This window comes from Balaenoptera acutorostrata, chromosome 3 (assembly GCF_949987535.1).
Source record: "Balaenoptera acutorostrata chromosome 3, mBalAcu1.1, whole genome shotgun sequence".
In the NCBI taxonomy this organism is placed as follows: domain Eukaryota; kingdom Metazoa; phylum Chordata; class Mammalia; order Artiodactyla; family Balaenopteridae; genus Balaenoptera; species Balaenoptera acutorostrata.
Genome location: NC_080066.1, coordinates 80,751,036 through 80,764,009, shown reverse-complemented (window position 1 = coordinate 80,764,009; position 12,974 = coordinate 80,751,036). Strand labels below are relative to the sequence as shown.

General features: G+C 41.3%; 2 protein-coding genes across 10 annotated transcripts in view; one reads left to right on the top strand and one right to left on the bottom strand.

Moving 5' to 3' along the window:
• RFX7 (regulatory factor X7) overlaps positions 1–7,785 on the bottom strand; it is a 160,932-nt gene extending 153,147 nt beyond the window's left edge. Inside the window, exons 1-2 of one of the 4 annotated variants that reach the window (XM_057542199.1) lie at positions 7,470–7,785; positions 6,692–6,857 (exon numbers count right to left, since the gene is read on the bottom strand). In XM_057542199.1, coding sequence (XP_057398182.1) covers positions 6,692–6,857; positions 7,470–7,785 — 482 coding nt within the window. Of the gene's footprint in view, positions 1–6,691; positions 6,858–7,025 lie in introns of all 4 variants that reach the window. The other 3 variants (XM_057542200.1, XM_057542202.1, XM_057542201.1) reach the window with 3 other exon arrangements.
• Positions 6,962–12,974, top strand: part of TEX9 (testis expressed 9) — a 261,325-nt gene continuing 255,312 nt past the window's right edge. For 2 of the 6 annotated variants that reach the window (XM_057542210.1, XM_057542207.1), the window contains exon 1: positions 7,768–7,851. The gene's annotated coding sequence lies outside the window, so the exon portion shown is untranslated. Of the gene's footprint in view, positions 7,038–7,714; positions 7,852–12,974 lie in introns of those variants that run through there. The other 4 variants (XM_057542208.1, XM_057542209.1, XM_057542212.1 and 1 more) reach the window with 4 other exon arrangements.

The following is a 12,974-nucleotide window of genomic DNA, read 5'->3' as shown; positions in this document are numbered from 1 at the left end:
TTAGGAATCACAGATGGCAACCCCAAAGCTCTAGGGAATCATCCTCCAAGATAACCAATAGTTCTGATGCTTTACCTATAACGCAGCTCAAATTCTAAAAATCACGGATTTCAGAAAGAAAAGGGGAGGTAAATATACAGCATATGTACCATCACTTCCTATTCCCATGCCCTTGGTAGGCATCACTCATTAATCAGACTTGTGGCATGCAAGTTCAAGTCCATTTGAATCCTGTGTCGAAATGAGTGTAAAGGTATCCTTTGCTATCTGAACCCTTCCTATCCAAACCCAGACCACCACAAACAGGTTCAGGAATTTTTTTTTTTTTTTTAAGATAAAGCTATTTGGGGGAGATGGTATTTCCCACCATATGTACTCTTGCTTCCCCAAATTCCAAAACATAACAGATTTGGAACCTGTCACTCCGACCTCTCACTCTTCAAATTAAGAAACCAAATAGGGTACAAATAGCAAGGAATACACCTGTATGTTTGCAGTTTGTTCTGAGATACAAAACCTCACCTCCCACACATTCTTGTAATATATATAGGAGCTCCTGTAATAGATGCCTGATAGAGGTATTGTGCATAATTAACCAAACCTCATTGTTTTCTATTTCCTCTTATGACTAGGAAGTATACAGTCCATGATACAGAAAAAAGTAAACGTCTCAAGAAAGAAAAATTAAATCATGTTTTAAAGTTTTTATTCATGTGGGTTAAGGTTAAGCGTTAACTACCTTAATCTCATAGTCAGCAATCAAGTGCATTAAGGCTTCAGAGCTTGTTGTTCCTTGTTTATTATCCCGCCCAGGGCAGCAAGAGTCTTCCTCTTATTGGTCCATGTTACTCTTCTTTAACCTGAACTTTTAGAACCTCAAGGAAGCAGAAGAGAAAGCAACTAAAAAGACCAAACGCATGCAGAGAGACAGTGGAAAAGGAGGCACTTGACAAAGTGGTCTAGTTTGGTCAGAGATAGAGTATCTTACTGTCTCATTCTTTATAATACTTATAAAGAACACTCTGTCACAACTACAAATTAAAATGTCTACCCTTGATGAATAAAGTTGTGAAGCTCAACTCAACACTCAATTTTCTGAAAAGAATACACACCTTTCTTGTTTACATAACCAAATTTACAATATAACACTCTCTACTGCTTTAAAATATTATATTATTACTACGGGAGAAAAGTTCCTATGTGACATGCTCTTAAGTATTGAGCACCTCTTCATAAACAAAACAATCACACAAATAACACCCCTAGTGCAATCTCTCAACTAGCAACTAGTAAACTCCCCAACAACAGGGAGTACTACATAGTCTCACATATTTTTGCATAATCAACAACAGCTCTTAGAATACATTAAATGTAATACATGCTCAATAAATATTTGCAGACTGAATCTCAGGTAACAGAACTCTTGCACAAGGTAACAATAAGTGAATTACACCTTCAGGTAGTTCTCCTGGGCTAGCACCCAAGGAAACACCGACAAAACCTAACAATCCATCCATTGAAAATGTTCTGCTGATTGCTGATTAATTAAATGTTAGTCTTTCACTGTACTTATGGTCTGCTTTATTATTGCTGTCAATATTAATTTAGTAACAGAGCTATAGAAATTTAAGCTAAAGGAACTTGCAGGGTCATCTAGCATAAATCTTTCATTTTGTAGACAAGGAAACGAAGGGGTCTACTTTTCCCATGCTTTGGCACTTGTCACCACATTCCCTGGTCCTCTAACTGAATGAAAGAGAGGTTTTATTGCACATTTTTGCTTAGGTTAATATTACATGTGAATGGGCATTCCTCAAATGCCAGTCTCTAGAATAGTACTTTGTATACAGCAGGTGCTCAGGTGAGTACTTAAACACTGTTCTTGCTTAAAGTGTTCAAATTTGAGTGAACGACAATGCTCATTTTCATTTGTACAGTTTTAGTGTGTAACATTTTTCTAATATAAAAAGTGATTTGACGTAAGTTTTTATTCAAAGCATCTTTCATAACAAACAAGACACTTCTGCCTTTCCTACCACTGTGAAGTTCATTTCCCCCAATAATACCAAAAACTAATAGTGACACAGAAACCAAATCAGTTCTGCACATTACATCATTCAAGACACCTCCCAATGGGGAGAGCAAACTGGTCAATTATTTATACACACACATAATCAGTACCTAAGTTAAACGAGGCCATAAAGTTGAGGGGTTTGAAACTGCTTAACTTGCCTTTCTGAGCAATAGGGAAGACAATTTCATCAGTTTCTGATCATAGAGGAGAACAAGGAATTGCCTTCTTTCTGGAATCAGAAACACTTAGTGCTAGGATGCACCATCACAGCTGGCCTCAATACAGACAAGCTATAAGGACCCTAAGTCTTTGGTGTGCTTGGTATGGAAGATAGGCTGAACTCAGGGTAGGTGACATGTCAAACAACTAATCAAAATATTTAAAAGCCAGCTGATGTACTAGTCAGTCTCTAATTTTAAAGCAAAATGAAAATCCTGGGCTTATGGTTAAAGTAAACTCTAAAGTCATGAGCTTTATAGCAAATGTTCCCCACTGAAGTTGAAGAAACAGTAACTATTTCTTAGAGCTAAAAATTGCCTGTCCCAGAACCAAGGACAAAACTGAACTACTGAGTTCTATGACAGGGGACAGAAATCAGAACAAATATGGCGCTAATAAGAAAAACGTATGGATCGCCATACTTTGCTCGCTGCAACTAAGAAATAAGGGAGTAAAACAAAATTGCTCAATTTGGGTTTAAATTCTAAATCTAAAATGTACCAGATTCAGACCTCTGTGTGACTTACAGGATTAAATAAAGACAAGGAACTATAGCCACAGCCCTGCTCCCAGGATCTGACAATGAATCAGAGGAACCCTATAGCTTCCCTGTCACTCAATTTATCTCTTTCCATAAAGTGTGTAGAATAATGACACATCATATAGAACTGTTTCTAAAAAATGGTTTTTAAGGTCTTACTTGCAAATAGTTATATAAATAAAAATAATAACTGATAATAATGAATTCTTTTAAGAATCCCTGAATTTGTTTGTTGAGTAAATACAGTATTAGAACATTTTCTACAATGAAACATCATGATTTCTTTTGAATTTATAGGTAAATGTTTGTTGTCTATGTGACAGTCTAATTCCAAATATGCTAATCACTCCCAACCATGCAGGTATGATTATTCTTAAACATAACTAATCACAAACAGGCAGAGCGATTTCAAATGCAATTTTTCCACAGTAATTTTACTCTATCAGGGTTTCAGGAAAAACTGCTTTAAAAAGGAAAAGAAAAGCACTTAAAGTCTTTTGGTCTAAATTAAATACAAACATTCTTTTTTTTTAAACTGTGAAGACACTGGGAGATAAGAGGAAGGAAAAACGTGCTTCAGTATTCTTTTTTTAGGTAACCAAAGAGGGGTGCAATGTAAGTTAAAGAAGTTTGCAGTGAGGTTAGATTGTGGCTTTGTTTTAGGTTGCCAGTATGAGTTTTTATTTAGAAAAAAATGCATGAGTTATTAGCTTTCCTTTTTTAATGAAAAGTTTATATTAGAATTCTATTATTTTCTATTACTTACAAAATATAAATACTATGTTATAGCATATTCAGTATTAAAACACACCTCTGCAAATCAATCTCCTTTCAAGTGAGTTGTGTAAGTGATCTGGACCTCTGTCTATGGAGTGGGAATACGGAAGATCAAGAAAGGTACAGGCTCGTTACATTGGACTTAAGCTGAAGATACCCGTAAATATATTACACAAATACTACAAGACTATCAAGTTATCAAGTTAGTAACTTTATTTTGTAGAACTATCTTAAAAATACATTATATTTCCAATTCTTAAGAAATCTGGTTTCTGATGTTAATCATTAAGTAACATGATTTCAACTCTGAATACTTAGTATTTTTTCCAAAGACTCATTTTTAATGCTTGAAATAACCACGGACATACTTTTATCTAACAGTAATTTAGTTTAATAAACAGAATAGATTAATTATGAACTGAGATAATAAATAATTCATTATCCAGCTAAAGGCCTACATCACATACTGTATATTTGTAAAATAGGAGGACAAGTTCAGACTTGTTTGTGACCTGCAAGTCCAATAATTTAGAAACTATGATCAACCTAAATGCAAAACCCTTTTGATAATTATTAAATGCCACATTTCTGTTTAATGCAATTTTAAATTCTCATTAGTAATGATACCACAGGTTGATACAGGATGTACTATAAAACTGATAATCTTTCAGAACATTATCAAGTGATAAAATAATTGGTAAAAAGATATTATTGCTTCAAAAAATTGTGAAATGAGATACCTAAAGAACTGCAATCTTACCTATTAAAAGTCATTTTAATTTTATACGCATACACACACTATTTCTTAGGAAGAGATTGTGGTGAAGCTTTCACTTTCTAATGTATTTTATATAGTCACTTGATGAATAACATAAATCCAGTCTTGTGGAGCAGTGGCTATGAGTCTATATATTACATAGAGCCACTAACGTTTATGATCCACAGACGTTGTTTATTCTAAAGTTTTAAATATAAGGAAATAAGTTTTGCAAATAGGATTTCTAAAGCTGAAAATTAAATGCTACTAAGTGTGCCAGTACAATTTTAAAATGAAGCTATAAAATTGTACATTTGGGGATTAAGGTGTTTGTTGTCAGTTTTTCTTTTCAGAGCAAGTACCAAAAACTGAAGCACACTGTACTTCAGAAGTTTTTCTTACATTAAAATCGGCGCAGTTAAGTTGTAATGGATGTGTAAATATAAATTATCAATTAAAGAATAATTAAATCACATGATTTACCAAAAAGAGCACCACTCCACTATCATTATCATTCAAACACTTCAGTCCACTGCCTATACAACTTAATCATATTTTAAAAATATAAGGTGAAGGTTCCTTTCCCCTATTGTTCTCATAATAAATTAAAACATATACTTACTAATTCAACTTTCAAAATTTGTCTTTCTTAAAAGATTTTAGTCCTTTAACTTGGATGTCCCTTACCTGAATGTAAAAACCAAAGTGCTCAATTCACATTTCAGAGACACTAGTTACATCAAGTTAATGGGGGGAAAAAAAACCTGGTTTCTGGAAACCTTGATGGTAAGGAGATTAAGCATCTCTTCCTTTAAATTACAGCTTTAAAAGGGGGTGAGGGCATTCATCGAAGAATAAAGCCTTCTCTCTCTCTCTCTCTCTCTCTCTCTCTCACACGCACACACACAAGGCAATCCTATTTATCTGACCTATTCAAATTGCCACAGCAGGACTATTGTTAACCCTAAAAAATTCTCCTTTAAAATATTTAAACTTCATTTTAAAATTAAAACTGAAAGCAAGATACTCAGCTGCCAACTACTGTGTAGTATAAAACTATTAAAGCCTGCACTGACCTACTTCATATTATCATCATGACAATATGGATGTATGCCAAGAAAATAATGAAATTACTATATAACCAACTTTAATTTTGTATTCAAAAATTGTCACTATTTTTAAACGTGTAAATATTGTACTGCAATGTCAGTTGTTTTATGATACTTCTGAAGTTGCAATATAAAAAAAGTAAGGAGTTTTGATATTTCAGTAATCATATTCAATGATGAACATGCAAGGTCTCATTTTTAAAATCAGAGCTTTTTTAAACACCACATTTAATTCTATTTTTAAACTTCTATTAAAAGCAGTCTCTTAGACTAAACTCCAAATAATGCTTTCCATTTTAAAATAGCACTACACTTTTTAAAACATGTCAGTTAATGAAGAGCCCTACAAAAATAATGCAAGTTCATGTTCAAAGAATATTTGCAATGGCTCTAACAGAGGACAGACTTAAGTCAGTGTATTTAATTATTAAAAGACTGCTACCAGTCTTTCAGAGTTTCATCTAATGTTGAAATATTGGAAATTCTCATACAAGAAAGTATAGGAAAAGCAAAGGATATTTCATCCATGGTTTCTAAAAAAAGACACACGAAATGGCAACACATTTATTTTAAATTAAACACATCCTTTTAAATTAGAAAATCACTTTGCAGTGTAAACTACCACCTTAAAATATCTCATACTGAAGAAACCCTTTCTTCACAATCAATGCAAAGATTAAGATCCCTGGAAGAGAATTTTAAGCTCAGAATAAAGAAGGCAAAAACATCCAGAAACAGCAGCTAAACCAAGTGAAAGGAAGAGACACATTAGGTTTTGTGCTGCATATTAATATTCTTACGCACAATGTCTGTTCGGTGAAAATTCACAATACACTTCTTCCTCCCAGTATGACTGCAAAAAGGAGTAAACACATTTTGCATTCCTCAGTCCCAAATTCATGCTACCATCATGCACCATGACTTAATTTCAACCCGTATTCCTCTAACACATAAGTGAAAAACATAAATGACTTGTTTATCTGCACTCGAAATTGAGGAGGGGGTAAAAGCATTTTTTGGCTCCGGAGCCCAGGGGCTGATGCAAAGTCCCCACACCTCCAAAGGTCCTATGAATATGCACCCGACTTTGTGGAGACCCCCATTCAATGAATGCATCAGCCTCCTCCTCGGCTCCCTTGCCCGCCGCCCCCCACCCGGTTTGCAGCAGAAATGTGCCTGGGCTTTTTTACCCCAGCGATGGAGGATCCTCTTACCAGATGGAGTTCTTGATCCTGTGTTGCAGCGCGCTGGCCTCTGTCCCTGGCAGCCCGGGCACAAGGGCTGGCAAAGCCACCCCCGAGTTGGGGGCGCTGGGGGGAGGCTGCTGATGGGCATCAGGCTGCTGTGGTGGCGGCTGTTGTTGTTCCTCTGCCATCGCTGCTGGAGGGGGGGGGGAGGGAGGGAGGGAAGATGGGGGCGCGGGGAAGGGTGAGGGAAGAGACGGGGAGGGGAGGACGAAGGGGGAGAGGAGGAGGGGGGAGGGGAAGAGGAGGAGGAGGACGAGGACGAGGAGGAGGAGGAAGGAAGCTGGATAAGCTAGGCCTTTACCCCAGGGCTCGAGTGAGTCGCTTTCGCCTGCCGCCTGGGGGACATCACCGGGGAGACCGAGCGGCTCCTTACGGCCGGGGCGCTTCACCGCGGGAGAGGCATGGCGGCGCCCCTCAGCCCCCCGCCGCCGCCGCCGCCTCCTCCCGTCAGCGGCCGGGGCTTGGGGGGGGGGGTGAGGAGGGGGCGTCTGAACACGAGGTGGGGGGGCAGGGCTCCCCCAAATCCAAGGAGAACGGTTGCTCAGGGACCTGGCGGCCTGGCTTTCCTTTCTTGCCCCCGGGGCTTTCTACTCCGGGGGCCCCGCGCTGCTGCAGCCCCAGGCTCGGCTCCACGCCACTCCCCACGCCGCCGCCGCCGCCGCGGCCACCGCTGCCCTGCCAGCCCCGGAGGCAGCCCAGTGCGCGCAGCCGCACTGCGGCCCGGCGCAGAAGGCAAAACACCTACCGCTCGGCCGCGGGGGGGGCGTGGACCAGGGTGTGCGGGATACGCGCGCGGGCGCGGGGGGCCGGGAGGGGGCCGCACGGGCGCGGAGGGCGGGCGCGGGCCAGCGGGGCCCGGAACGTGCGCCGCCGGGGCCGAGGAGGGGACTGGCCGAGCTGGTGGAGGAGAGCAGGAAAACGTGGGGGAGGTGCTGGCGAGAGAAAGAGAACTTGCGTGAGGAGGAGGAGGAGAAACCAAATTTAACATTTGGCGTGGAAATGGGATTTTTTTTTTTTTTTTTTTGCATCCTCCAAGCAAGTAAAGTGAAATCAATCAACATTATCCTCCCTCCCCTCGGCAAGTGAGGATTACTTTCTCCTTGGGTAAAGGAAGAGAACTGAAGCAGGTAAGAGCATAAGCTGACTTTTCAGAAGCCCCCAAAGAAGAACACCCGTTGGAATTAACCACCCTTTAGGTCATTCAGTCTTGAACGGAAATCGCAAGGCAGGAGCTGGGTTGAGTGCTCCTCGGTCGGGCATTCAAAGCCCTCCAAATCTGGCCCCACTTTAGCTATCCAATCATAGCTGCCCCCATCCCCGTGCAAGAACTCCCGGCTCCAATCAGTGAAGTCTCCATGCCATTCTCAATGCGCCGCAGACTCATTCTTCCTTCGTGCCTTTGCTCGTGCTCTTCCTCTCACCTCCCTCCCCACCCCACCCCCTTTCCTGGATTGCCCTCCCTCCTCCTCTATACCGCTCTCCAGCCAACCCAGGCTCTCGGGCACAGCTCAAGTCGCGGCTTGTCAGGGTCCCTGGCAGTCAAGGCCCCTGCTTGCCTCGGAAAGAAACGCGTGTAGTTCTCACAACATGGAGGCTCAGGCTCCAGCCACAAGCTCCTTCCTTCGGAGCCAGTTGAACCCCTGGACGTACTCTCTGCCCCCTCCCACGCTACTCATCCTTAAGAGCTAGCTTTGCCCACCAAGAGTAAGACTCCCTGCCAGAAACATGCAAGTCCCCTTTAAGAGCAGAAGAATTGGCTTTTCTAGGTGGGGCTGATCAGGGAGGCCTAAACTGCCTGGGTGTAGAAGACTACAGCCAAGGCCTCTGGCACCAGATGGAACAGCTGCTCAGTTCACACTGACCTTTCTATGGGCCTGTGGGTGTTATGAGCTCTTCTGCTTTAACTTTTCTGACAGTTTCTATCAGGTTTCTACCTGTCAGATTCTCTGGCCACTTTCCTGCAGTGCTTGGACTTTGGGCAGTGAGTCCCTGCCACCTTTTAGACTCCTCCTGGGTGGGGAATCTGATTGGCTTGGGTTTCTTGGCCTTTGGAGTTCTAGGTTCCCTGCCTTGGCCTGGAACCTTTTTGCTTTTGCACCGCTGTGCCCTCAGGCCTGACTCACAGAATCCATTCCCAGATTCACCCTGACTTCTGACACGTGGTGGGAGCAGGAGGACTAGGAGGGAGGAAGGACACCTGTGTGCAAGACGGCTCCTCCATGAGGATTCTAAGCCCCTTGGATTCCTTTGCACCCTGAAACCCACTGCACTGACTCTGCCACACAAACGAGCCCCCTTTTCCATAACCTAGGGTCACTGTTAGCCATTTTTAGAAAATATTAGTTGTTTATGAATTCATTTTGCATATGGACCCTTGTGTTCTATGTAAAGACAGGCTTTTTTTCTGTACCAAATTGATAGACGTGGTGTGCACTAGACAGGAGCCTTGAAGAATGAAAATGGCTGATGTTGGCTGAGCACTTACACTGTGCAAGACCTAACACTTTCCATACATTGTCATCCCCAAATTGTATAATGTAGTACTAGTCTCCCTTTTTTACAGATGAACCAGAAGCTTAGCGAGGTTAACATTCTTAAAGTGACCCAAATAATAAATGAGGGAGCCAGGATTTGAATCCTGAAGTCTAATGCCAGAGCTTACAAGCCTTGGTGAAAATGAAGTTATACTGAAAAACCTTGAATGCATATCTAAGCTGTATATCCATGGGGAAGATGGAGGGAGTAAAAAGGCATTGGGGAAAGTTGCAAAGTCCCCCAGGTTCTAATTTTTTTACCTTGCCAAGAGAGAATGATGGCTCCACGTTGCCACACCCTGGGAGGGGGAGACCCTAGGGAGTAGGAGGTTCGTCCAAGAAGGGTAATGTATCTGAGACTGCCAAACGCCTTAAGAAAAGGAAGCTGAGAACCAAGACGTTTCTTTTAAAATTTACTACCGGGTGTCACACAGGCTGACTTCCCGAGTGCAATTTTTCAGTGTTTTATAGGTTCCATAAAAGAACATGTCATCCCAGCAGCCACTAGAGGGCACAGCAGAGCCGCAACCCTGAACTGCCCTCTAGCGGCGGTGCTGACGAGAGGGCATTGTTGAGCCTGTGGGCCCTCAAGGGCCCACGGGGGATGGACATCTGGGACTCTTAGGTTCAACCAGCAATGAGAGGGGTCGCAGATAATGTCAGACTTAAGAGATCTTATTGCCAGAATGGACATCCTTGCAGGGAGGCTTTAAAGAGTCAGCCCCCACTGCTCACTTAAAATCTGGGAGTAGAGTGTGTGTTTTGTTACCGTCATCCGAGAGGGCGGTGAATAGAGTTATACTAGTAGAAATCTAAAAGAAATCTGTTGAAGTTATTCAAAATCTTGGGTGGGGACTCAAGCCAAACCCAGATACCTTGAGTAAAGGTGGCAGTGTAGCCATGGTGCTTCTGAAATTGTGTTTGCCCCCCTCTGGTTATGAAACTCTGTACTAAGGTCCCTCAGGGACCCAGAATCAATGTGGCTGATTTCCTCAGACCTTCAGTTTGACTCGGTGAGAGGTAGCGGAAAACATTATAGTGAACATGAACTTTCAAGAGAATACACTAAATTTTGAGCTTCTGTTTCTCAACCCCGAGGAGTATAAGTCTGTCCTCCCTGGGAAAGTGCACTCCCGTGGAAAATTTTGAGAAACACTGATGTAGTGGGGAAGAAAGACTCCAGTCTGGGAGTCAGAAAACCTGGGAATTCAAACCCTCTGTTTTCACCTCTGTAGAAATGAAAATCATGACCTACCTCACGGGGTTATTATGAGAAACACATAAGGTGATACCTAAACCTAACAAGTGAAGTGCTATACACAGAGAAAGACAATCTATAAGGTGGGTCGTGAGCACCTCGAAGCCTTATTTTATCTTAGTGATCCCGGGACACAATTCCTTACTCCTGGGTGTTCATATTTGTTGAATTGAGTAGTTACCTAACCTTAATTTTCTTAGCCCAGTACATTATACCATCTTGCTCTCTTAGTCTAAACTTTGTCTCCTTTATGAAACTAAACTTTGTATACTGACCAGACTATAGTACATATGTTTATCATACATTTATTATACCCCGTACATAAGAGTGTCAGGCATTGAAAATATAAATAAATAGATAGATAGATAGGTAAGACCTGGTCCTAACTTGAAGTAGTTTACATTCTGGGGAGCAGAGAGACCTATTAATATATATTAGTTACACAAGATGATGAGTATAGTGGAGGGAGGGATTGGTCCTGCTCAAGGTAAAAGAGCTTTTGGAGAAGGCCTCTTGGCTATCGTTTGAATGGGGTCTCATCGGGTGAATAGAAGTTCAACAGGCAGTACACTGAGGGAAGATGGTTTCAGGTCAAGGAGCAGCATGAACACTGGTGTGAAGCCATGAAAGGGCACATGAGAGGAGTGCATAATGCAGAACCCAGTGTTAGCTCTGTGCTCAGATCCTTAATGGAGTGTATAGGGGAGGGAAAGGAGGGGAGGGAGACAGCCCATTTTACTAAACGTTACTCTGTGTTATTAGTTACGATTGTTCTGACAAAATGAGGCCTCAAATAGGCTCATCGTTGGTTAATATTGGTTAAGTGCTTAAAGTGTACATTTAACTTCCACAAATTATGGTGGTTTACAGATGTGGAAAAGATCAGGTTCTACCCTCTTTTCCTTCCCCTCTTAAAAACAAAGGATTCCCTCATCGTCTTTTCCTTTATCATTACTTTCTCTGCCTTCTTCCATTGCAAACTTTTCCCTCTAGGAGCTGAAAGTAGAATATGTAATTACCTACATGTTATTATTTAAGGGAACAGGGAAGGAAGGCTTTCCACCTCCAAAAAAATCTTTCTCTGTATCAGAAAATGATGATTAATTTCTTTGGACTAAGCTCTTGTCTTTCAAAATGCATGTAGAACTAGGGGAGCTGATATGTTAAGTTCCAGTGCTGTAATGTAATTGAGTTTTCAGTCTTTTACTAGCATTAGAGGAAGGGAGGTGAGAGCATTCAGGAGGAAGACAACAAAGAGGAAGCAAGATTACAGAAGAGGGAGGTTGGAAGGTTCAAAACCAAGTGCATATTGGGAAATTTGGTTAAATTTTCTCCATGCCATACTTACTAATGTTAGTATGATGTGAAGATATGATTTCTCCTGTTAGAGCACAAATATTCTATTATGTCATCAAAACAATGGTTTGTTAAGGGGAAGTAGCCTAACTATTCAAATACAGGGTAAGGCAGCAAGGTGTTAACAACCCTGTCACTACCTGGCTATGTGACCCTATCTCTACCAGTCATTCTGTCAGGTCCCTTTACTTACTTCTGAGGATTATTGGGATAAAGTTCTCGTAATGTACTTGGCTCTTCAAGTGAAAGGTATTATGAAAATGAATGCCAGGTACTGCTTTGATTTCATTTAGAAATTTTCCACTGTTGTTACAATACACATGTTTATGTGGTGACCTGCATTCTCTTTATATGAAAGAAGGTTCAAGTTAATATCATCTGTCTGAATTTTAAAAGAAATGTTTACTTTTACTTGGGGCCAGAAAGGTCCCAAGTAGAAATTTGATATCTTGGAAATTCAGGCCAGCAGCAGCTATGAACAGAAGCCGGTAAAGGAAAAGCATATTTACCTAACCCTAAAAGTGACAGTAAAAAGACACTAGAGCCAGTCCTACAATGAGGAGGTCAGCACTGGTGCAGTCTGAACTGGTAGAGCCTAATCAGTAATCCACAAACTCATCATTCCTCAGTTCAAGACACATTTAAGTCCCTCTTACATACTAATTATTATGCTGAAACCACAGAAAGATTTAAAAATAAGTAAATGGTAAGGGACTTCCCTGGTGGTCCAGTGTGTAAGACTCTGTGCTCCCAATGCAGGGGCCCCGGGTTCTATCCCTGGTCGGGGAACTAGATCCCACAAGCATGCCGCAACTACGAATCCGCATGCCACAACTAAGAAGTTCGCATGCCACAACTAAAGAGCCCACATGCCTCGACAAAGATCCTGCGTGCCACAGCTAAGACCCGGCACAGCCAAAATAAATAAATAAATTTAAAAAAATAAATATTAAAAAAAATACGTGGTAAATACAGTATTGTTTAATCTTCAAGAAGTTCATAATCTAATTGGAACATAGACATATCAGCCCACACATATTTTTAAACATGAAGTGAAAATGCAGGGGACAAACAAAAAAATAAGTGTGTGACAGGATAATTT